This window comes from Theropithecus gelada, chromosome 5 (genome assembly GCF_003255815.1).
Source record: "Theropithecus gelada isolate Dixy chromosome 5, Tgel_1.0, whole genome shotgun sequence".
Classification (NCBI taxonomy): domain Eukaryota; kingdom Metazoa; phylum Chordata; class Mammalia; order Primates; family Cercopithecidae; genus Theropithecus; species Theropithecus gelada.
The window spans coordinates 100278440-100303739 of NC_037672.1; the positions used below are offsets into that span (position 1 = coordinate 100278440).

A 25300-nucleotide genomic window follows, 5' to 3' on the forward strand; every position below is an offset into this window, starting at 1 on the left:
AGTTCTGAAAATCACATGCTTCTGTTTGTAAAAGCAGAAAGCTGCTAGTCATTATATTAAAAGAATTCAGCAAGGAACAGCCATCATTTGATATATTTAAAAAATGAAAAAAGGTAAATGTTTTCTGAAAATTAAAAGCAAATTAAACTGCTAAAAAAAATCTGTCAGAATAAGCAACATCATTCTCTAAAAAAATTACTACCATACACTCATTTTTCATGTTTCCTTTTGATTGTCTATAGGTATGCTCCTTGCCTTTTGGGAAAAACTAGTGTGTTGTTCAAAACAACAAAGTCTAAACTGTCAAGCAGAAAAACCAACTAGTTTTAAGGAGTTGGTTTATTCTGCACACCATCCAATTACAAGTCTTAATTACCAACGCTTCTGTGCTTTCTAAGTATTGACAGTTTTTACAATCAAACTATCAACTACCCCCTGAATCAAAGATGAGCTTTATTTTAAGGCATTTTATTGAATTCTTTGAAAATTGGTAATCCAAAATGGGAAAATTCTAGAGGTTGCAAAAGCAACTGTTTTACAAAACACTAGGTAGATAACATGGAATTGACCTAGTAGGCATTGTGGTAAACACATATCCCATCTAAAAAAGGGAGGCAGCTGTCATTCCATCCCAAGTCATTACTGCTTATGGAATGTGGGCCTACTCAGAAGGCTTTTATTTGAAGACTGCCAACTTTCAAAAACACTGTGTGGGCCAAACTGCGTAAGTCGACATTTAACTGCGTGTATTAAAATTACACAATTTTGCTACCAAATTAGATAAAAGTACTTGTAAAACAAAATAATATTTATAACAGTAAAAGTCGTCCTGTAATAACGAAACGTACAATCCCAGCTTTGTAGTTTATTAAAACGATCCAGGACATTTAAGTATTAAACTTAGTATCTGTACCCCTGCCATGTCTTACTTTGATTTAGTTTCTCTCCCTTTAGGGCACTAACATTTCAATTACTCTAAATTAATCCTCCCTGCTATGATTTCCCATTAATTTCTCCTACTCAGCACTTCATTCACCAGTCACTTATTTTCCATCTTATCATACTTCGGCACTTGTTTAGGTATCTGTCTCCTCTAGTAGAGTGTAAGTTCCCTATAAGATTGACAGGGATGTCTGTTATGTTCATTTGTATCCTTATTACCTGGCACACAGTATGTACTCACATTTGAGACAGAAAAATGACTAAAGTTAGAATCAGAATTACTAAATAATGTTGATTCAACCCATCTACTAACTCTAAGAGCATTTATTCCTTTAGAATTGTAAATATTACTGACCACTGTCTCATCTATATTATTGCTCTTTATGTTACTTATAAAACCACCAAAAAGGGAAGAAAATTTTCAGTAAGATACACAAGTAACTTAGAAAACAAATCTTTAAGCTCCTTACCAAGTTTAAAAAAAAAAAAAAAAAGGTAAGTATTTGTGTAAGATACAGTCTTACCCCAGGATGTTTTAGTGCGCTCTAATTCTCTGAAATTCTTAGATGGTATCCATAATTCTGAATATTCAATTATCCAGCATATAGTTGCTTATCTACCCAGGATAGAAAGGAATTTTGCTATATTCAAAATATCACTTTCTGCCTAAATATATTCAAATTTTGCATAAAGTGAAATTCTATAAAGAATCAAATATCAAAATACAATTAAGCTACATTATTGGCAGCTACAGTAATAAGACTCTCTGAGTAACACAACTCATGGCAGGATCAGAGCCAGTAACTTTGTCTCTATAAATAACAGGAAGTTCCACGACAATGCTTTACACAGTGCTATGAAGAAAAACTGAACTGAGATATAGAGATGTTTGGTAGGTCACAGAGATGGCTATACTCTAGAATGTGAACACAGGGATAGACACAAAGTACACGTAACCAATGACTAACTCATTATGTTGTTTCTTTCAAATGCAGTACAACTATGGAATATCCAAAATAGAATTAACTACATGATAAACCTACAGACCAAGTTAAAAATTACAACCAAATCAATGCTGGATTTTCACTTAAAACTAAATTTATAAATTATTAATACTTACAGGTCCCATAATTGTGGCTTGCCAATGAAACACTAGAAAAAGAAAAAAAATCTCTGATTATCTAAAAATGCACAAGCTTAAAAAAAATTAGGCATAAAAATCAACTTGAAAGTTACTTACTATCATCCCCAACTGGACCTGCAGAACATTGTGCTGGAGGGTCACGGGCCAAATCACTAAGTTCCTATACCAAGACAGAAAATGGGTGAGTCACACAAGCTTAATTTAAGAAAACATAAGCGAGTCCATTGCTTTCAGCCACTTTCACCCTATTTTTAAGGGCACACTCCATCACAATTCACATAAATAATATAGTTCATTAGGAGAGAGAAAACATGCCTGAACATATGCTGAGACAATCATCTTTAAAGCTAGAGTTCATAAAAATATGTATGCACACACATTGATACGAAATTTTTTATTTGCATAAACAAAAGCCGACCTCTTACAAACCAAAATAGCTATAATTAGATATTATCACAGTTTAAGAGCTTAGACCAGGGAGAGCTCAACATTCATGTTATTTGTTGAACTTCCAAGACCACTTTCAGAGGCCCTCAACTGTCTTAAATTCTTTGTTCTAATGAGAACACTTGGACACAGGAAGGGGAACACCACACACCGGGGCCTGTTGTGGCGTGGGGGGAAGGGGGAGGGATAGCATTAGGAGATGTACCTAATGTAAATGACAAGTTAATGGGTGCAGCACACCAACATGGCGCAGGTATATACATGTAACAAACCTTCACATTGTGCACATGTACCCTAGAACTTAAATTAAAAAAAAAAAAATTCTTTGTTCTTCCTGAACCATCCTTCCTCCCCAATCCACTAACTCTATTTTCCACCTGAAAACCAAAAACACTCTCATGGGGCTAAGTACCCTTCTTGTTTTCTAATCTCCTTATTCTCTCAACTCTTTTTTTTTTTTTTTTTTTTTTTAACTCAACATCCTTTTATTCTTTTTTTGAGAGGGAGTCTCGCTCTGTCGCTCAGGCTTGAGTGCAGTGGCGCAATCTCAGCTCACTCCAAGCTCTGCCTCCTGGGTTCACGCCATTCTCCTGCCTCAGCCTCTGGAGTAGCTAGGACTACAGGCGCCCGCCACCACGCCTGGCTAATTTTTTTTGTATTTTTAGTAGAGACGGGGTTTCACCATGTTAGCCAGGATGGTCTCGATCTCCTGACCTCGTGATCCGCCCGCCTCGGCCTCCCAAAGTGCTGGGATTACAGGCGTGAGCCACCACGCCCCACTCAACATCAATTTTTAACTATTGAAATTCTTTTTTTTTTTTTTCAGATGGAGTCTTGCTCTCACCCAGGCTGGAGTGCAGTGGTGCCATCTCAGCTCACTGCAAGCTCTGCCTCCCAAGTTCATGCCATTCTCCTGCCTCAGTTTTCCAAGTAGCTGGGACTACAGGCGCCTGCCACCACACTCAGCTAATTTTTTATATTTTTAGTACAGATGGGATTTCACCGTCTTAGCCAGGATGGTCTCAATCTCCTGACCTCATGATTGAAATTCTGACCCTGAGAGCATACTTCAGTAAGTAGAAAGATGTTTGCTCTTAACATACAGTCTGCACAATTCCACATGAACGATTTATTTCCAACAAGTATGTAGTTCACCATTCCATGACTTGTGCATAACAATATGAATTATCTACTATGAAAATATAGTTTATTAAAATATTTTTAAGATGGTACAGCTCCATCTTACCAATGATATAGCCAATGTCTAATAATCAAAAGTTAAAAAAAGACAATAAATAGAACCAATGTTAATACACTACTGCCTTCAACATTTTCAAACTAACAGTTTCTCTTCAGTCTATGGCATAAGTCAGTAAGGGCTACCCCTTAAGTCTAGGGACTACTATATCTTTCTCATATAAACATGGAAATAACAATGAAGGGTAAGGTTTAGGATTCCATCTGAACAGCAGAAAACCACTAGGTACATGACTCATGCCTGTAATCCTAATACCTTGGGAGGCAAAGACAGGGATCGCTTGAGCCCAGAAGTTTGACACAAGAGAGAACAACAAAGACAGATCCCCCCGTCTTCAAAAACGTTAGCTAGGCATGGTGGTGCACGTCTGGGGTCCTAGCTACTCAGAAGACTGAGGTGGGAGGATCACTTGAGCCCAAGAGATCAAGGCTGCAGTGAGCTGTGATCATGGCACTGCACTCCAGTCTGGGCAACAGAGCTGTCTGAGACAAAAACACAAAACCCTGTCCCAGAAACAAAATACAAGACCAATAAAGCAAGGCTGGGCGCAGTGCACTTTGGGAGGCTGAGGAGGGCGGATCACCTAAGGTCAGGGGTTCAAGACCAGTGTGGCTAACATGGTAAAATCCCGTCTCTACTAACACCACAAAACTTAGCCAGGCATAGGGGCGCACGCCAGTAATCCCAGCTACTCGGGAGGCTGACGCAGGAGAATCACTTGAATCTGGGAGGTAGAGGCTGCAGATCGCACCACTGCACTACTCCAGCCTAGGGGAAACAGTGAGACTTTGTCTCAAAAACAACAACAACAAAAAACCCAGAAAAGCTGAATGTACTCATAAACAAAAGACCCAGTACTGGAAAGCAGAAGAAAAGATGCCTAAATAAAAAAGATATGATAGAGAAGCAGACGTGAGAGGATAGCTTGAGCGCAGGAGTTCGAGACCAGCTTGGATAACATAGGGAGACCCCATTCTCCATAAAAAGAAAAAAAAAATTACAATACAGAACAATCTGGCCACTATCAACTGTCTACCACAATATCAAGGCATCCATAACTGCAGGAATTTAAAAATGGAAACAGATTTCCAAAGTGGGTACATGCACTTTCTTTCCTCAACTGTGATCTTTTGCCTCCCTGTGCAAAGTCAAGGACACAAAATGCAGAGTTTTCAGTATAAGCTCTCTCAGAAGGGTGCAGGGAATGGGAAGAAGAGCTAAACACCTTAATTTAACAAGGCATAGTGGCATGTGCCTGTAGTCCCAGCTACTCAGAAGGCTGAGGCAGGATTAAGCCCAGGTGTTTCAGGCTTCTGTGTGTTAAATGATCATGCTGGTGGATAGCCACTGCACTCTAGCTTGGACAATGTTTAATGCCTATTTTATACCAGTTTCAGATGATTTACTTTCATTCACTACATGGAATTTAAACACTTTGATAAATTTATGTTAGGGTCCCACTGTGGCACTGACTTGCTTGGGGGAAATAAATGAGTCCTCTAAATTTTGTTCATTTTGTTATATCTATTGGAAATCTTTAAACTAGGCTCTCAACAAACTGAGGGGTCAGAACAAAAAACAGCTCAGCTTTCGAGGCTTTTAGAAAATTAGAATCACTGAATACATAGCTTGAAAATCAGATAATGCTGACATCTTTTCCTACAAAACTGAGGAACTGAACAAATCAATCAATGTATGCTTCAACAGCACACAAGCCTGTATCTGTGCTTTAAATATGTCAATTTGTGGGAAAGCTCTTTCAATGGAGCTATTTTTATTGGGTAAGTTTGTATTCTGTACCAGAATGGAATAAAATTGAAATTTTGAGAAACACTGAAAAGGAAAAGAGACTACATAAAGTGTTTTTGTCTTGTTAAAAAAGAATTGAGACTTAGTCCCATTTAACAGGATTTGTTCTAAGCTTTTAAGACACCTTAGTTCCCATAGGGTATTTTGCCATTTAAAAAATTATAGTATTGTAGACTAGAGTCAATGGGGGTTATTAATTTAAACCTTAACCTCAAAAGTGCTCCTTTTGACAAGATTAAAATAAGACTATTAGAGATATCAGCAAAACAGCATTGAGAGACAGGGCTAGGAAACTAGAGTACACAAATATGGACTAAGATTAATTACACTACCTTTAAAAATGTTAAGATGATCAACACAAAGTTTTAACTGCTCTAATGTGTCTTTTTTAAAAATTAAGTTTTGATTAAAACTGTTTAGTAAGTCCACCAATCCTCTCCCCCTTTAAAAAAGAGATGGGAATCTCACTATGTTGCCCAGGCTGGAATACAGTGGCTATTCCCAGGCGCAATCACAATCATAAGGCACTACAGCCCAGAACTCCTGGGCTCAAGGGATCCTCCTGCCTCAGCCTCTTAAGTAGCTGGAGTTGCAGGTACGCATCACTACGTACAGCAATTTGTTGAACAATAAATGCACATTTTTTTTTTAACTGTAAAATGCAACAATGAATTTTGCTGATTGATTCCATGTAGGAAGAAAAAGGAATGCTAAGATTTTTGGCCTGAGCAAAGCATGAGGTAGGCATTAAGTAAAATGGTCAACTTACAGGTGAAGTCTGTGGGCAGATGTAGAGATAAAGCAAGTAAAGTAAGATAATGTAAGTAAAGACTCAATTAGAAAAGTATATATACAAGTTGAGAACAGGCTGGGAACAAATACAAATTATCATTAATAAACAGATGATGTTTATGGCCATTAAACTTGGTGAGAGCACTCCAATAACAGAAGGTCCTAGGAGTGAACACTGGACTAATTTAATGCTAAGAAAGGGAATCTTGGCCAGTAACCTGAGAAGTTAAAAGAAATACTGAACGCGAAGAAAGGCCTTGTCACAATAAACAACACGGCACAAAAAACAACTTGTCACAAAAAATAACAAAAATAGAGTAGACAAGGAGAACTGTCCTGATATACTGTGCCAATTCACTTTTGAAACTCATCACAACTGCTTACAAGGTTGCCAGAGATCCCAAGATTCACAATTTAAAGATAAGGGTATACCACACACCCTTTATATGCTTGCCTATATAGATATACCCTCGTATCTTCCACATATTCAGGAAAGGAAGAAAATTCATTCCAAATACATTGATTCTGATCAGTGGGAATTATAAAAATTTGTATCACAGTTCAACAATCTATAAAAAAAAAAAAACAAAAAAAAAAACAAAAACCAAAACCTACGTGGCTTTTGACCTTCAAAAAATTTTTAACAGAAAACATTAACTAAACCAAATCAGTATTTCAAAGACGCTTTTTTTTTTTTTTTTTTTGAGATGGAGTTTCACTCTGTCATCCAGGCTGGAGTGCAGTGGCGTGATCTCGGTTCACTGCAACCTCCGCTTCCTGGGTTCAAGTGATTCTACTGCCTCAGCCTCCTGAGTAGCTGGGATTACAGGCAAAGGCACCACACCTGGCTAACTTTTTTTTTTTTTTGTAGTTTGGTTTTACCAGAGATGGGGTTTCACAGACGTGGCCAGGCTGATCTTGAAATCCTGACCTCAAGTGATCTGCCTGCCTCAGACTCCCAAAGTGCTAGAAGTACAGGCGTGAGCCACTGCACCAGGCCTGCAGTCTTACTTTTAATCTTACTCAGGCCTACTTTTTCTCTGGGTTCTCATCTCTGAAATAGGAATCACTACCTGGCACATAATGTACTAGGTACTTAACAAGCAGACCATGTGTAGACCAGCCATCCTGAACCAAGATCCCTGGGCAAGGCTCTTAATTCATCTGTTATCGAACAAAAGCAAAACTGCTCCATACATGGGCCACATAATATAACCCCTTGTTTACTTAAATTTTTGACCTATGTGATAAATCCTGATGCTTAGTTGTCTAAATGTCTTTGTAAGTATCTGAATATACCTAACACTGAAATAAGAGTTTAAGAAACTGACAACACAATCCAAGTTTTACATTTACTCATAATTACCTCAGTAAACATACTAGATTTTGCATTTAATACGTGTTAAAATGTCTGAACAAAAATATTTAGCGTAATTTTTTCTTTTTAAGAGTTTCACTCTTGTCAACCAGGATGGAGTACAATGGCGCGATCTTGGCTCACTGCAACCTCTGCCTCCTGGGTTCAAGGGATTCTCCTGCCTCAGCCTCCCGAGTAACTGGACTAGAGGTGCATACCACCACACCCGGCTAATTTTTTGTATTTTTAGTAGAGATGGGGTTTCACCATGCTGGCCACGCTGGTATCCAACTCCTGACCTCAGGTGATCACTTTGGCCTCCCAAAGTGCTGGGATTACACACGTGAGTCACCATGCCTAGCTAGCATAAATATTAAGATAAAGTATTTTAATTTTAAAATAAAAATCAATGTTATCATGGTCGCTCTAAACAAAATACCCAATAATGTTGGAATACTTCATTATAAATAAAACTAAAGGTCAGAAAACTATAAAGTTGACGTAGAATATAAACACCGTACTACTTGAATGTTATACATTTGAATTACAAAGAAAGTAAGAAAGTATTTCTTAGAGAATGAGTTTTCAGCACACTGATATTTATCCATCACTAAGTCTTTAAATGTTAGCATTATTATCCTTTTAGAGTGAAGGTGTAATTTCAGCTAGTTAACACTGGGTTTTGGCTCTTCACTCCCATAATTTCAGGTTCTTGTTACTCTTGTATCACTTCTAAATGCCCTATTTTCCAAGTACTCCATCACCAAGACATCTCTTTAGTAATAATCAAAGATACAAAATCAGGCCAATAAGCTTACCTACTTTAAATTCAATACAGAAAAATGACCTAAGTATTTTAACAATCAAAACAAAGGTCTTTTTTAAAGATAAAAAAGCTGTTCTTATTTCATCATTTTCTTTCTTGCTCTGTAAACAGTATCTAAAAGTACTAAAGTACTACTTAGTACCCAATAGTAACAAAACCATGTATAAGCACTTACCTTTGAGCTATCAAATAATTTTTGTAACATTATGTGCCCACAGAATGAGCAAGACAGTATCTTAGGGAAAAAATGTGAGAAAAGAGTAAGTCATAGCAGATGCTCTTTGTAGCTAGCAGACATTCTGTCTATTCAATAAACGATCTTACTCATGAATTCCTTTTCCCTTACTCCAAATCATGTGACTGGGTCAGCCATCATTAACCAATTATTTGGACATGACTAACCACAGAATTTTGTTTCCTCAGTTGGGACCCAACTATTAGTCCACTGTCCATCCCAACTCAAGATTTTCCAAATCAAAGGGACATTCCTCCTTCCATAATCAAGAGCTATAAGAATGGGACCCACAGCTGTCGACAGGCATGTGTCATGGACTTACACGGTGAAGTCAAAAGCTAAAGAGACCATATTCAATAGCAGCAATAACAAAGAGCTGACTTTCCATACAGATGTGCAATTTAGGTTCCTGAGGCTGTAGCTTGCTCTGGTTCCTACACCTAATTCCATTCACTGTTAACTATCCATCCCAGTTTCCTTCTAATAAATCCCTTATTTAATCTGGATTACATTAAGGAGTTAAAAAATATATACAGCAGTAGGGAGAGACCAATTCTGAATACCAAATATGTAGATTTTATCCCACTTAAAACACAATTTAGTGTTTGAGCTTTGCTGAAAGACTTGTAAGAAATCTAAATGAAGCTAAGTCCCAAAATTGAATTAAGAGTAACAAGGTTAACTTTAACACTGGAGGTTAATTTAAATCCATTTCTAAAATGAAAACGTAATGTTCATTTCACCATCAAAACATTCATTCATTCATACGAACACTGCCTTTTTGGTGCCATTCATGTTAGATATAAAACACCAAGATAATTAAGATAGAAATGCCTCCTCAGACTCAGCTAACAGAAAGTCTTGCAGGTGCAAGACAAAACAAAAATCATACTTCAACAACCTACATGCTTAAAATAGAGAGATTCAAATGCTCTGTGAATCCTGAAAAACCAACCACTAACTTTTCCTGTGTTTAGAAGAGTGACATTTGAGCTGGGTCTTGACGGAAAAATAAGCAGGCATTTACCAAGAAAAAGAAGTAAGAGAAGCATTATAAGTAGAGAAACTCAAAGTCAGGAGTGTCAAAGAACACATGGTATAAAAATTTGCCAGAACAAATACTGCAGAGTTTGGTATACCAGACAGAATACAATCGGAGAGTGGTAGATCTAGCTAGAAAGGCAGGTTATGGGTTGATCTTTTAAAAGAGCCCTTGAATTTAGTCAGACTATTCCAAAGGCAACGGGAAGTCATTAACGGTTTAGAAACAGAAGACAAATGAGTTTTGATTTTTAAATATACCAGCAGTTGTACACCACAAGTGTTCAACTGTACTCTTCTAACCACTTTACAGAAATAGGGCTCATCTCTGTTTTACATTCGAGTCCCTTAAGAGGGGGAAAAGAAATGATTACATTCAAGCACAGAACATGTTCAGCTTTAGGATAGGTGAACTAAGTGTACCTCGTAACAACTTAAAAATTAGGACTAGGGGTAAGTTTCAAAAAGGTTCCTTTCTCAATAGGGTGTCCTTGCAAAGATAATCTGATGTTTGGCAAATTGAGGGGAAAAAAATCTCAACTGAACCCAACTATCACTCAATGCTCCAGAATGAACATGATATGGAAAACTCACGTTTTCCTTAGGATTTGTTTCCCCATAACTATCCACTGTCAGTCTTTATCTTATTATAAGTAGTGTGAATCCAGTACTACTTTTCAAGTTACATGGCCTGAGAAAATGATTCTATCCCATGGCAAGACTATTTACTGGACTGGAAATCAATTTCCAATGACGCACATACTCAGCGTTTTTAAAAGTAATTTTGTCTATGATAGTCATCTAAAAAAATGATTTTAGATCCTAAAGTTTCACAGGCTTCCAGGACAAAAACAATGTAAAAAATGACACAATTGAAATTTTCAGTTTATTGCTTCCTAGTAGTCTAGAGGAAGAGGAACAGAACGGTGCCAAGAACCAGAAAGAACAGCTCTCACAAGGCACCTGTAAAATTTTTTTAAATTGTGCTGACTACCCCTCACCTAAGGGGAACAGCATTACTCAACTCTTAAGACCACTGAAACAGGCAAATGTTTGGCTGTGGACACTGACATACTTTAGGAATTGCTCAAGGATCCACTCATGTTGAAGGGACACTAAGATGGATCAAGTACACACAATCAAGGTAAAACACTAAGAAACTGTACTAGTTATAAAAAGAACAAAAGTTTGGACATTTCTTTCCCACGGAGTGCTCTTTTAGGAAACTCTCCTTTTAGTATCATCTTCCTCTGAGCTGCTTCTCAAACTTTCTGCACACTTGGCTAGTGTGAGAATCCAGACCTTCTCACTGAAAAGAATACTTGTATTTAAAAGCTGTAAAAAACCTGTAGGAAAAGAAGTCAAGGAGACCCCTCTGCCTTCTAAGCTAGGTAAGCGAGATCCTCTCAAAGCTCTCACATGGTCTACTTCACCTCATTAGGTTAAAACACTACAAAGAAATTTGAGATAGCAACAGACTCCACACAACTGAATTTTTTGCCTATTTTCTGAAGACCTGGTGGGCACCATGGTAGAAAACAGGGCAGGATTCAGAGGATCTTTTCACCAAAAAAATCTCTCTAAAAGGCAACCAACAGGTTACAGCTTAAGCCACTCGTGAGTGTTCTCACCTGAAGTACATGATTAAGCAGCAATGGGTTTGGCCACTATTTTTTTTTTTATTCTGAAACATTCCTTACACGAGATTTTTAATACAAAGCCTACAAATGGTTTATTTTGAGGAAGACCTTTACTGTAGTCACTATGGGATATGGGATTTAATAGATGATTGTTGGAGATGCTAAACTATGCTTTCTGCTTCTCTATTCTCTATCTTCCTCATTCAATGATGAGTGGCACTAGCAGTGGTGACCAACCACAGGCTACAAAGAACAGTAGGCCAAGGTACTGAAAACATTAAAGGCCTGAAAGCATGCTAGGAGAAATATAAGAATGTTCCCTCCCCTGCCGGGCATGGTGGCTCACATCTGTAATCCTAGCACTTTGGGAAGCTGAGGCAGGCGGATCACCTGAGGTCAGGAGTACAAGACCAGCCTGGTCAACATGGTGAAACCCCATCTCTACTAAAATACAAAAATTAGCCGGGCATGATGGTAGGTGCCTGTAATCTCAGCTACTTGGGAGGCTGAGACAGGCGAATTGCTTGAACCTGGGAGACTGTGGTTGCAGTGAGCCAAGGTTGCGCCACTGCACTCTACCCTGGGCAGCTGACCAGGACTCATCTCGGGGCGGGGGAAGGAAGCCCTCCCTTCAAAGAGCTTATAAATTGGAAATACTAAAAATATTTGCATACAATACTAAAAATACTTATTCACAAATATTTATGATTATAAATATTTATGAAGCTACAGAGCAGCCATGTTCCAGGAGCCCAGTATCTGAACATTCGGTTAACTGTCTTTCAATGACAGCCAGTATCTGATCATCAGATCAACATAACCAAAAGGTACCCTTTATGAAAACAAAGTTTTAAATGTCAACCCTACTAAAGCATAACACCATAAATAACTTATTCTAGGTTTCATCCCCCAAGGTTTGTCAAAATTTAAAAGCCTATATAGTGGCAGGGCCGAGTTCATGGATTCTACCTTTAAGACAGTAAAAGTATCTCGATGTTCCACAAATCATTTGTTATCCCAATCTCTACCATCTATTCTGCATGTCATCACATAAAGGTCATACAGAGGACAGAATGTAGTAGTACAGATACATTTCCTCTCAGCACTTTTAAGAAAACTCAAAAGCTTATGCCACAACTAAAAGTTAATTTATTGTATTCTATTTAAGAGTCTATTTCTTTCAGTACTAAACACAAGATTTACATGACTCAAAGACAAGATTTGTATGACTGTGAATCAGCACTATAAAAACAGCCCTTGCCTCAAAAACCTATACTGAGCAACACAAAACACTACTTTGGGGACTGGACAAGATGACAAAATGAGGTGGGAAGCAAAGGGAGTAAGTGTCTTAAGAAATTGTAAGAATCCTCCTCAAGGAGACTACAACCAACATAGAAAAATACAAAGGTGAGAACCAACAATAGAGGTCAAAATGCAGTGCAATTAGCTGCCCATCAGGCAGACAATAACTAACGTAATTGTTCATATAAAGATCTGGTTTACTACAAAGTAAAACGTTTTGTTAACTTTAACGTTATGAAATGTCTGTATAAAATATTTAGATACGAATGTCAAGGAAGGGAACAACAAACTTTTCAGAAATGTATGATTATTTCAAGAGAAGGATGCTTGGCAAAAAGATACGAACAATTTCACAGAACTCCAAATAGTCCCTTTAAAACACATTTTAATTTGAAATTTCTTCCGAGAAATCCTTTTTTATCTTAAGGATTAACAGGTAGGCACTGCATAGTATCTCATTACATCACTGACAAGGTATTAACTTCCTGTTTAGTTGCAATTATAGGTGAAACAAGCATGCGTGTTCATTACACAAGGTACTAAGAATGGACTGAATGAATATTACTATAATTTTCTTTCGATCACCACTGAAGGTAAAGTCACTTAACATTATTCGAAGCCATTCTTTTGTAAGCATTATTTAAAAATGGGCAAAGAAACCCAAATTTAGATTTGAAGCTCTGCTCCATGAAAGCAAATAAGGTATTTTATGGACATTAAAAACAAAGAACAAAATACAAAGATTAACAGCTGCCCAGTGGTAGAAAACATTCAATTATACATTAGCCAAGAAATTACAGCAAGGTTACCATTAATGTAAGTATTTCATACTGAAAAATGTAGCCAAGAAATCATGACTCACAATTGAGAAACATTTAAATATGACAAATTCAGCTATCAAAAGTTGAAAGTCTCTTTTACAACAGATTATGTTGAAAGTATAGTTAGGCGATAAAAACCAGATGTTTCAACAAAGTATAAAAATACTTCCCTAAACTTTTCCCTTCCCTACATAACAAGGTTGAGGATACAATTCTGAATAAATCTTTAATAAGGAAAACTGGACAGTTAGATATCTGAATGCATTCATTTTTAATTATGAAATAACATTGCTACGGTAGCAAGCTCAAGACCACAACATTTCCAAGAATGAAGAGTTTAATTTCACTAATTTCAAAATACTGGTTTTGGCAAGCAGAATTAAAGAAATTAAAGAAATAATAAAAGAAAAACCACACTGTAACAATACTAGTGTAAAAAATATAGAAAATTTATTTTAAATACCTCCCCTACTAGATCTAATATTCTTGAAAGGTAAATGTACAAAGTGACAAACTATTCATGTGTTTACATGCTTATTTTCACCATTGAACACAGAGAGTACCATAGGTAAGGTTTACCATAGGTAAATCTTCCTCATTTATTCCCTAGGACTAGAATACTATGTCTAATGCAGATTAGGACCTTTATTCCCCTGTATCTGTGGTTCTTAATCAGAGAGGAGCTTCAGAATTACCTAGAAAAATTTCAAAATTACGTGTTTCCAGGGAAAATGATTTAGTAAGTCTAAGACCCCCAAGTATCTGTATTTTTTTAAAAACTCTATAAACAATTTGACATTTAAAAATAACTAAACGAGTATAATTGGATTGCAACACAAAGGATAAATGCTAGTTTTTTTACCTGCTTTAACCTGATGTGATTAAGCATTGCATGCTTGTATCAAAATATTTCATGTAATCCATAAATATATACACCAACTATATACCCACAAAAAATTTTTTAAAAACTCCAAATGTTCTGGAATATAAATGTAATTTATGTCCAACCCAACAATATATAATATTCAGTCAGCTCTTCCATACGCTAACAGATATAAGAAAATCACTATTTAAAAAAAGAATGCAAAAACCAACCTAAGTTTGAGATATTAATCTGAAACTTTTTATCTCAGTATTAAGAACCTAGTTTCTTTTTTAATAGAAAGATTATAGCAACACGTTGTGGAGAATCCTCAAAGATTGCCTGTCTTGGATAAAAAGGGTCACCTCAACTCAGGGGCAAAGCTTGACACAGCAATCTGGTGACACAGTAGTTCATCCCATTGAGGGAGCATTCAACTTTTTATCTGTGTAAATAACAAAAACTAGAATCAACACTGCAGATGAGCATGATGAAAGAAAAGTATGCCGTGTCAGTCACGCACCCTTTTTCAAACTAAATAAATACTGAGGTCATATTATCATCATCCTTCAGACACAACTATCCCACACAGGAAGTCAGCTGGCTATAGACAAGCCTTGAGGATCATATATGAAACACATGCCAGACAGTTTACCCAGCCTATATACTAGTTGGGGACAATAAGTATATTTTGTTCACTCTTAAGACCTCCTAAGCAGTTAACTGGCACATGTTAGTTTTCAGTGCTTGAAGAGACTACCCCAAAAGAATTAAATCCACTTCCACTTTCAAAACATATTAGCTAAAATCTTAACTCACAAATTAGCTATAATCTAAGAGTAAAGCTAAATCCCAATTACTTAGATGTGGAAGTGGGAGAGCAAAGCAGCTTATTTCAGATAACAAACTAAAACCACATACATTATAAAATAGGAATTGAAGGGCCGGGCGCGGTGGCATACACCTGTAATCCCAGCACTTTGGCAGGCCGAGGCAGGCGGATCACAAGGTCAGGAGATCAAGACCACCCTGGCTAACACGGTAAAACCCTGTCTCTACTAAAAATATAAAAAAATTAGCTGGGCGTGGTGGTGGGCACCTGTAGTCCCAGCTACTCGGGAGTCTGAGGCAGAAGAATGGCGGAAACCCGGGAGGTGGAGCTAGCAGTGAGCTGAGATGGTGCCACTGCAGTCCAGCCTGGGTGCCTCACTATCTGATTTCAATCTCAGTTACTGACTAGTTGTGTGACTAGACAACTATTTCTCTGGGCCTGTCACTTCATCTATAAAATTCTCACATCTATGCCACATAGTTATCTTGAAGATTAAATGAGTTACGGTTTAGATGAGACTGCATTAAGTCTTAACTATTGTTAGTAACAGGCAATACTATATGAAAACCCTAAAAGATGATATCAAAGTATAGTGGTTAAGAACACATACTCTGGACCAGGCTGCCTGGGTTCTAATGCCAACTGTCACAACATGAACCCGGATCATCTTCTTAACCTCTGTGCCTTAGGTTTTCAATTTCAAGATGGAGATAATCTTGAAATTATCTCAGCGGAAGTGGTGGTAGGAGGGGAACCAGAATCAAATTAGAGTTTTCTAACCCCTTACCCATGGTTTCCCTGCTAGTTGCTTGCTTATAACATTAAAGTCATACTTGCAGAAATAAGAATCCTTATGAAAACTTAACAGGGTGTATACAATGAGAACATGAGCTATTCTTTTAGGCTTGGTTCACGTTATATTTATCTTCAAATGTCCCTAAAACACATATACTGTAGTCCCTGTTTATGGAAGTGGTAAAATTGTCTATGGCCCTCAATACCAATCAACTTGTGAGTGCCACTTTTAACTCCTGTTGTTTAACAGCCCTATTTAAGACTACATTACAGCTCGTTCAAATAAATACAGGAAAAAAGTTGATTGGTCTAGTAGTCAAAAAACTTACTCCAAGAACATAACTGAAGCAAAGTATAAATTCAAAGGCTCGATCAAATGGACTGAAGGTTAAAAGCATTCCAATAATCATTTCAGTAAAATATTAATGACGAATACAGATATATCTTAATATTTGAAATGTGGAATCTTCAGACAAGAATAAACTCGAAATAGGTACCTAACACAAGGATACCATACTGACATCAACGACTACTTGACCCTGTATTTCTAGAACAGGTGCCTAAACCGAAGAGCATTCCAGTTCAGAGTACACTCACTAAAATTGTTTGGATGTGGAATGTTTGAAGGTTGCCTCATGTGATTCTAACATTAACAGCTGAAAAACCAAACCACATGCACATGTCAAAGTTTCTGTAAGTTAAATCAATAATGTTCACATAAACACTGGTTTTTCCTATCTGCCAAGTTTTTATGTTGTGTCTATATTACATAAATCTTCAAAATATTATTTCGAATATTAATTATTTTTAAAATACCAGAAGACAACCTGATATTAACTAAGAGTATTAAACTAGAAATCAAATTTCTTAAACAAAAACGGTTAAGAATTATAAATTGTGACATTAAAATAGCAGTAATAACTATGAGTGTCATATATCAAGGGCCTGTTCAAATCTGCATATTAATCCATTTAATCCTCAAAACAAATCTACGAACTTAAAATTTGTTTTGTTCACTGCTGCCAACCCAATGTCTAAAACAGTGCCTGGTACATATTAGGCAAACAGCCATTTATTGTTCATACTACAACAGATACCCTTCTTGTAAAGGCACAAGAACTTGCCCAGACCTCGAATTCTAACTGGAGCATTTCTGCTCCAATGTTAACACTCTTAGCCACTGTTACATTGCCTCTCTAAAGCTTTTAAATCATTTAACTGGTGTCACAGCAGCTGGGTATGACCTGTAAGAGAAAAAAAATCAGTGAGACCTTCCTTTAACGTGTTCTGTTCCACATGCACAAAAAGCTATGGATCTGGAACGACTCCACATTTTAGTGGCCTAAACTAATTCCAACAGAATAGACTTTTATTTGTACTGAATGTTATGCTCGTTGCGTAAACTACACTATAACATACAACTAGGCTTCTCCAATATGTTCCTGGCCTTTAAAGTGGTCACAGGAAGAGGATATTATTTCAAAATAATATATTTTACTTTAATTCTTAACTCCTAAAAAGCTTTTCTTCCTCTTTTCTTTCATTTCGCAAATACAAAGATTTAAATTTGTATTTCGCATAACCCAAAATGACGATGTAATGAAGGCCTAAAACAAAATTCAAGATTTCATATCAATATATATTAAGAGTGAAGATTTAAACCTTCCTCTTTCATGAAACACCAATCTTGCCAAATAAACTTCAGTCATAATTAAATAAATGCAAATGTAGTAGTATCAGGTCTATTTTAGTAAAGGCAAGTTCTTGCCATTCCTCTCAGAACTCTTCTTTAAAAAGTAATCTATTAAAACCAAAGTTTCTAACACTCACCGCCCCCCCACCATTTTTCTAGTAAGGCTGAATTTATTCCATGACATTTTTTTCAAGTTAGCTGTAAATACTCCACCCTCCTCGATTGTGCAACAATCAAACACACCACACAAACACAAGTCACAAAAAAGGGAAATACAACCTAAGAGTTTGAATTTAGATAAGTTTTGAGCAGAGGGTCTTAGAGCAGTGCACAACCCTATACAAAAGTTAACATTTAATAAAGCATATTATTTCACATTATTACGAAAGGAGACGCCGGAAAAGAGCCTGAACCAGTTAAAGCAGCCGCCATCTTAAAATGCGGGATAGAAGTTAGAGCAAGAAAATGAGACTAAACCACCGGAGGTGGAGGTTCCGCTCACTCCCAGAGCTATGAAAAACCCTAGTTTTTTTCCAACTTAAATCGATAATATACTATCAAACCACTCAAGTAACGAAAGAATCTTCCCCAGCAGTGTTATTAAATAGAATGAGGCAAAAATAGGTACATCTAGCTTTCCCTTACTGCCATCGCACCCCTTATCCACCCCCACTCCCCAGCCAAAAGGAAAAGGGAGCTTCCAGAAGACCTTTTACATCAGTTCCCGGTGTCCCTCGGATAAATAGCTTCGGGTGAAAAGCCGCAACTACAAAATACAGGAAGTGGCAACACTGTGTCATTCCATCTCCTCCCAAACCCACTTATTCAGTGTAACCTGCCCACAGTCGACGAAGAGTTTCTACTAGACTCACTCACTGTCCTTCAATACGCGAGACTTCTACCCGACCCTCAGTCAAGTTCCGGACTCCCCAGATTTTTTTTCTCTCCTCCGAGTTTTCTTTCTCCCCGCTAAAAGACCTAGATAACCTTGATCTCACAACTAAAGTAAGTTTTCAAGCACCAAGAATAGGAAGCGCCATGACATCTGCTGGAGCGTCTCTCCGCAATTCGGACCCCCAGAAGAACTCTTAAGCAGCAAAAAAATAAAATAATAAAGGCGCCTTAAGTCACTCTCCTCCACCCCTAATTTGCACCGATTCCACTGAAGCACACTCATAACATCTCACTTGCCACAAGTGTTCTCCGTTCCCTAACTTTAACCTTCATTTCTTCAAGAAGTACATCCCGCGTTCTCCATCCCCCCCCCAATGGAAGAAGTGATCCAACTAGTATTTTCAGAATTATTCTTCTTTTCCACCCCCACGCTTTCCTCTTGGCCCGAGCCTTCCTTTTCTACTACCACCCCAATTCCCTTATCCCCGCGGGTTACCTTATTAATCCGTTTCAGCGCCATAGTGTGTGCTTGTCGTCTGGCTCCTCACTCACTCGGTGTATGCTCAAAGGTCCGGCCAAAACTCTTGATTATCCCGGCGGCGGGGCAGGATTGTCTCGTCTCACAGCGGCTCTGCCAGACACAGGCGCCTTTTGCAAAAACGGAGCAGATCAGCACTCGCACAGGCCCCGGAGAGCCCCTGATGAATCCAGGTCCCTTAAGGCGGCCGCGATCCGGGGTGGGTGGGGTGGCGTGGCAAAGCCACCAACAGCCTCAGTACTGTGTTTTCGGCCCGAAGTGGGGGCGAGGGTGACGGGAAGAGCGGAGGTGGTGGCTACAAGTTTAACTTCCCGGCCTCTAGAAAGGAAGAGACCCGGGTGGGAGAGGAAGAGGCGTAGGAGAAAGGGGTGGGTGCGGGGCAGGGTCCGGAGCCCAGCAGAGGAGGAGCCGGGGCCTAGTCGGCGCTATACCGGCGTCACTAGGGCAAAGAAAGGCAAGGGGGGAGGGGGAAGCAGAAGACTCCGGACGGACGCCGGGCTGCTTTTGGTTTCTGCCCAAAGGTGCGGCCGGGTAGGGGAAGGAAATAAAGGAAGGGAGGCTTGATGTGTGTTGCTGTCCTCGCAGCGAGCTATTCTGTGTCGCCCCTGACGCCACCGTACACTCACTCCGCCTTCCAGCGCGCTCCCGCGCGCGCCCGCCCAGCCACCTCCACCACGCGCCCGTGCTGTCCCTGAGGCTCCGGCTTAGGCGCGAGGACGCGCCCATTCCCCCCCCCTCCTCCAGCAGGAGAGGCCGCGGCTTTTCCAGCCTTCCCACCCTACCCCACCGCACCCAATAGGCTGGCCGCTCAAGCCGCCCAGGGCCCGCACTACCCCTCTTACCCGGCCGGCCACTGGGCCGGCCTCCCTTCCCTGCCCTAGCCGTCCACACCCACGCGTACAGAGGGGCCGGGGCCTCCCTCAAGCTGCGGCCTCGGCCTCCTCCCCGCGCGGCAGCTGGTGCCTCCCCGGCCCTACGGGGCTCACGCGCACGACACAGCCACAAGATGTCCGCTCTGACGGAACTACTGCCAGCTGCCACGCTCCGCCCCTCCCCCTCCTCCTGCCTCTTCACCGCCGCGGATCAGTCCGCCAACGCTGCCGTCGCGAGCACAGGACCGATGTGAGGCCGAAGCCAGACGGCTTGCTTCCCACGTCCGGGGCCGAGTGAATACGTGCCAAGCCCTTTTCCTTCTCCTTCTCGGAACAGCACCTTCTTACTAAACAGATCGGAGATTGGACCAGAAGGGCGGGGGAGGGAGGCGGATCATGGGCTGGGGGAGGGTAGACGAGTGGCGGAAACCCTTAGGCTCAGAGAAGCATCGAGAACCGGAAGGAGACCATGGGAGGAAGGTAAAGGAAGCTGCCGCTGCGCGATCCAGCCCCACGCCCCTCCCCACAGCGTCCCCCAGTTTCCTCACTTGGTATTGAGGAGACGACTCTCGCGAGAACTTCGTGGCTGGCTAACCGAAGCAGTACCTCTGCAATGACTTAAGAGCAGTTTTGTGCGCTCTTCTTGACGGGGTTCCGCCCCCAAAATGTACAAGATCTCGCGAGACGCAGTAAGGCACCGGCTCGAACTGGGGCGGGCCACTGCCAGGAAAGCACCGCCCCTGAATGCTTATACCGGTGGTTGGAAGAGGAAATGGAATTCCCCGGACTGGTAAGAGCGCGCGCAGACACAGCCCTCTCTCACGCGCCCAATCAGGAGTGTGTGGTGGGAGGTGCCAAGGATTAATTACCAGATACCTTTAGTCTAGGTTGGGCCGGGATTTTGAGGTTTCCGGTGGAACAGGTGAGCAGTATTTACTCGCCTGCCTTCCTGGGCTGGTTATTCTATGGGAGTAGGCGCCCCTCAAGATGGGAATAGTAGTTTTAAATAGACCCAGGATGGCCGCTCATCAGCGCTCCCACGTGCTGAGGTCTAGTGTCTCTCTGACACTGAAGGAGCAGTACAGAGAAGAGCAGGGATCGGGCTGACTCAGGCTCAATTGAGTGGATGAGGCTAGGGCAGAGAGTGTTAGGGGCAGCGTTTTCACTCGTCTCCGTAATCAGTCGCTGCCATCCGCCAACGTGTAGATATGGGAACAAGCTTAAATTCTCAACCTTTAGCTTCTGTTGCTGTGTTTCAGTTCTTGAGCCAGAAAGTGTTGAGACTAATTAAGAAATTAGGTAGAGTTTAGAGTCAGAAAAACAATACAATACTTCCTGAAATATCCAAGTTGGGAGGTGGGATTTACATGAATAGGACTGGCCTGTTTTAGTCAAGGGTTTAAAGTATAGAGAGGGCAGTTATGCTCTCTAGTGTATCCTTCAGGCAAAAGAAAGACCTTATTTTTATGAGAAATTTAAAGGTGGGTAAGCACTGACCAGCTTAAGGTTTTCTAACATTCCTTAATGACCCCAGTTATCGAAGTGGAGATCTTCAATCACATGGAAAAATAAACTTGTTTTAAAAAATACACTTAATTTGAAAACTGTTGCAGAAAGTTTTACCTAATAAAAACAACACGTCAACAATGATGAATATAAGTGGTCTAATGTATACTGTTCAAGTGGCTATGTAGTGTCACTAGTGAAGCAGTGCTTCTCAAACTAACGTCCACAGGAACCACCTGGGGTTTTGTTGAAAATGCGGCTTTGATTTGGTAGGGCAGAGGTGGAGCCTGAGCGCCTACATTTCTAACTAGCGCCCAGGTGATACAGATTTTTCTAGTCTGAACCACCCCGTGAGTAGCAACGCCCTGAAGTGCTTACCTCATGGCCTAACTGCTCTTGAGGCTCACCTCTGGCCCCTCCCTCCTCCCTGAATAATCTATGTTTTCTCTCCTAGCTAGCCAAATATACTAAAAGCACAGGACTAGGCATGAAGGTGGAGGGAGGAACCCAGATTTGTTATTGCTTCCCATTTGTTTGATACTGGCCTGGTTATTTTCTGACCCCGTTTCTTCACCGCCAAAGTAAGTAATAATAACTATCCTTTCTCATAGGGTGATTGTGGGGTTTAAGTATCATAATATATGTGAAAGGATACTGTAGCCTCTACAGTGTTGTATAAATGTCAGTTATTAAAGTAACCAGACAGACATTAACTGGCCATAGTGTGAAACAAATGTATAGTAGTAATAATGGCCACGCCTAGTAATCCCACACTTTGGGAAGGCTGAGACGGGTGGATCATATGAGGTCAGGAGTTCGAGACCAGCCTGGCCAACATGATGAAACCCCATCTCTACTAAAAATATAAAAATTAGCTGGGTGTGGTGGCAGGCGCCTGTAATCCCAGCTGCTCGGGAGGCTGAGGCGGGAGAATCGCTTGAGCCTGGAAGGCAGAGGTTGCGGTGGGCCGAGATCACACCACTGCACTCCAGTCTGGGCGAGCAGTATTAATGTACTGAACTCAGCTGGGGGTGGTCAGGGAAAGTTTCTCTGAGGAAGAGAGTTGTATTAAATGAAAAAAAGGGAGCAAGGCAAAGTTGGAAAAAAAATTGTGAGGGAGGCTCCTAGGCAGGGGAAACAGCATGCAAAGTCTCAGAGTTGACTTGGTAAGTTTTTGAAACTAGAAAAACTTTGGCTGCAGTATTGGGAGGTTGAGATGGCGGGGGGAGCGGCAAGGAGAGAATGAGAAGACAGAAAAGGTGAGGGTACAAGACAGATTTGAAAGACTTGACTGGAGATCTTGAGGGCCTTTTATTCCGAAGGGGATGGGATGGGATGGAGGAATTGAATTTTTAACAAAAATGGCTTGATCAGATTTTGATGGCAAAAAAATAACTGTGATAGCAGTGTTGAAGCATGTGCCCAAAGTATGTATTGGGATGGAGACTAGAGGCAAGAAAAACAGGATGTCAATGAAATAATCCAGAAGAAATGTGAGAAAGATCTGAAATAGTTGCACTAAGAAGAGATAGTACAGGAAATAAATTTAGTTTATTTACTGGGTCGAGCTTGCCTAAAAAATATTTCGGGAGGGATTCTCAGTACAGGAAGTAAATTTAGTTTATTTACTGGGTCAAGCTTGCCTAAAAAATATTTTGGGGGGGATTCTCCCTCCAGTTACTTTTATTAGAATGTTACAATAAAATCAAACCAGGCACAGTGGCTTATGTCTGTAATTCCAGCACTTTGGGAGGCCAAAGCAGGAGGATCGCTTGAGTCCAAGAGTTTGAGATCAGCCTGGCCTGTGCAACATGATGAAACTGTGTCTCTACAAAAAAATTAGGCATAGTGGCATGCGCCTGTGTTCCCAGCTACTCTGGAAGCTGAGGTGGGAGGATCCCTTGAGCCCAGAAGATCAAGGCTGCAGTGAGCCATGATCGCACCATTGCACTCTAGCCTCGGTGAAAGTGAGACCCTGTCTCAAAAAAAAAAAAAAAAAGTTTATAGAAAAAAAACAAAATATGATATTCTAATAAAATAACTTGAAACATAATAGTATGAACTTCCTATGTGTTTAGCTCTTAAAGAACTATGAAACTAAAGTTTACAGTGGAAACACGTGCTACATTTTTTTTTTTTTTTTTGCAAATCAAATCTCCTCTTGAAGCTCAAATGTAGGACTAACTGCCACATTTCATTTCTTTTGAATTTGGCCATGTCTGTACTAACTGCTGTGATCTGTGTCTCCGTTCTCTTACCACTTTACTAGAACCTTTGGGAGACTTTTGTTCATTCATTGACTGATATCATTTGGTTTTCATGTGGCCAGAAAAAAGAATTTATTATCTATTTCTGTTCCATCTGCCTAAGACAAAATACTGTTATGTGTTGTCAACAAGATCATAAACGTAAATAAAACACAGGCTCTAAAATCACATGGCAGTACTTAGTATAAGTGGGAATGAAGGTGACTGGGACTGTGCTTACAGTAATTATAGATTACTAAAATCACAAAATGGAAAAAAGTTCATGTAGAGAATTCAAAAAATTTAGTTTGATGTAGATAGAGATTATAAAAATCCTTTTGTCACATACCTAAAGTGGAATTTGTTAAGTTTGACCTTGTGACTTTCAAGTCAATAAATGCTAGGCAGGTAGAACAGATAAATTAATAAATCTGATTCTGACATGGAAGTAAAAGGGCTTTAAAGAGGTTAGAAGCATTTTAAGGTTCATTCCCATTCTGGAACTCAGGACATAATTTCTTATAGAAAAGTAGTTGTGCCTGCAGGTCAATCTACAAAAGGCTTTAAACCCCACCCTCCCTTTATATATTACACTTATGAGAAAATGCTCCATAGAATTCCAGATTGATACAGGAGGACCGACCTACCCCTCTGCCCATCAGAATTCCTGTGGCTCAGGGCAAGTACTGAAGCCAAATAGGTAGAATTGACTGAGGGTAAAATCACGTTTTGAGTGGTTGGATGAAAGCTTTGGAAAGTTGGAGAATGGTGGTTAAGGAATCTGTACATTCAGCCTTCTTGAGTGTCACTGTATGTTTTGGGTTAGTGCTGGGATACCTTTCTTTTTTAGTGCCAAATCCATTAATTTACATTCCTTTCCACTGCCATTATCAATTGCTTCCTAACGGAAACCAGTAAACTCTTTCCCCTCCTTTTCTATGGAGAAGAGCAGTTTCACAAGATTCAACTTTTCTTATACTTTTGTTCCTAAAATAAATATGTACCCTGTTAAGTTTCCATAAGGATTTTTATTTCTGCAAGTATGACTTTAGTGTTTATATATGATTATAAGCAAGCAGCTAGCAGGGAAACCATGGGTAAAGGGTTAAAAAGCTCATTTGATCCTGGTTTCCCTCCCACCACCACTTCAGCCCCCAGCCCCTACCTAACAAATTAGACCCAATAGAAAAGGTCACAAGATTGAGGGCCCGGTGTGGTGGTGCATAGCTGTAATCCCAGCACTTTCGGAGGCCAAGGCAGGGTGGATTGCTTAAACCCAGGAGTTAGAGACCATCTTGGGCAACATGGCAAAACCCATCTGTACAGAAAATAAAAAATCAGCATGGCGTGGTGTGCACCAGTAGTCCCAGATACTAGGGAGGCTGAGATGGGAGGATTACTTGAGCCCAGGAGGTCAAGGCTGCAGTGACCTGTGATCAGGCCAC

The 25300-nt window shown here is 39.9% G+C and overlaps 2 protein-coding genes across 11 annotated transcripts in view; one reads left to right on the forward strand and one right to left on the reverse strand.

The window, feature by feature from the left end:
* Window positions 1-25300, reverse strand: part of UBE2D3 (ubiquitin conjugating enzyme E2 D3) — a 73045-nt gene that overhangs the window by 13040 nt on the left and 34705 nt on the right. Inside the window, exons 1-4 of one of the 10 annotated variants that reach the window (XM_025384956.1) lie at window positions 20652-20858; window positions 19190-19341; window positions 2183-2246; window positions 2063-2094 (exon numbers count right to left, since the gene is read on the reverse strand). In XM_025384956.1, the coding sequence (XP_025240741.1) occupies window positions 2063-2094; window positions 2183-2246; window positions 19190-19213 (120 nt within the window). In that variant the 5' untranslated portion in view covers window positions 19214-19341; window positions 20652-20858. Of the gene's footprint in view, window positions 1-2062; window positions 2095-2182; window positions 2247-18175; window positions 18240-18427; window positions 18563-19189; window positions 19342-20132; window positions 20609-20651; window positions 20859-25300 lie in introns of those variants that run through there. The other 9 variants (XM_025384955.1, XM_025384957.1, XM_025384958.1 and 6 more) reach the window with 9 other exon arrangements.
* LOC112624441 lies at window positions 19195-20452 on the forward strand. Its single transcript, XM_025384953.1, has 2 exons — window positions 19195-19742; window positions 20298-20452. The coding sequence occupies exons 1-2, from the start codon at window positions 19253-19255 to the stop codon at window positions 20399-20401; spliced, it is 594 nt and encodes a 197-aa protein (XP_025240738.1). The 5' UTR covers window positions 19195-19252; the 3' UTR covers window positions 20402-20452.

What these genes read in the sequence shown, in the direction of transcription:
- LOC112624441 (XM_025384953.1), top strand. Translation starts at nt 19,253, where the DNA reads ATGCTCAAAGGTCCGGCCAAAACTCTTGATTATCCCGGCGGCGGGGCA. An exon ending in CGCCGGGCTGCTTTTGGTTT is followed by an intron (nt 19,743 to 20,297) that starts CTGCCCAAAGGT and finishes CCCTCCTCCTGC; the next exon opens with CTCTTCACCGCCGCGGATCA.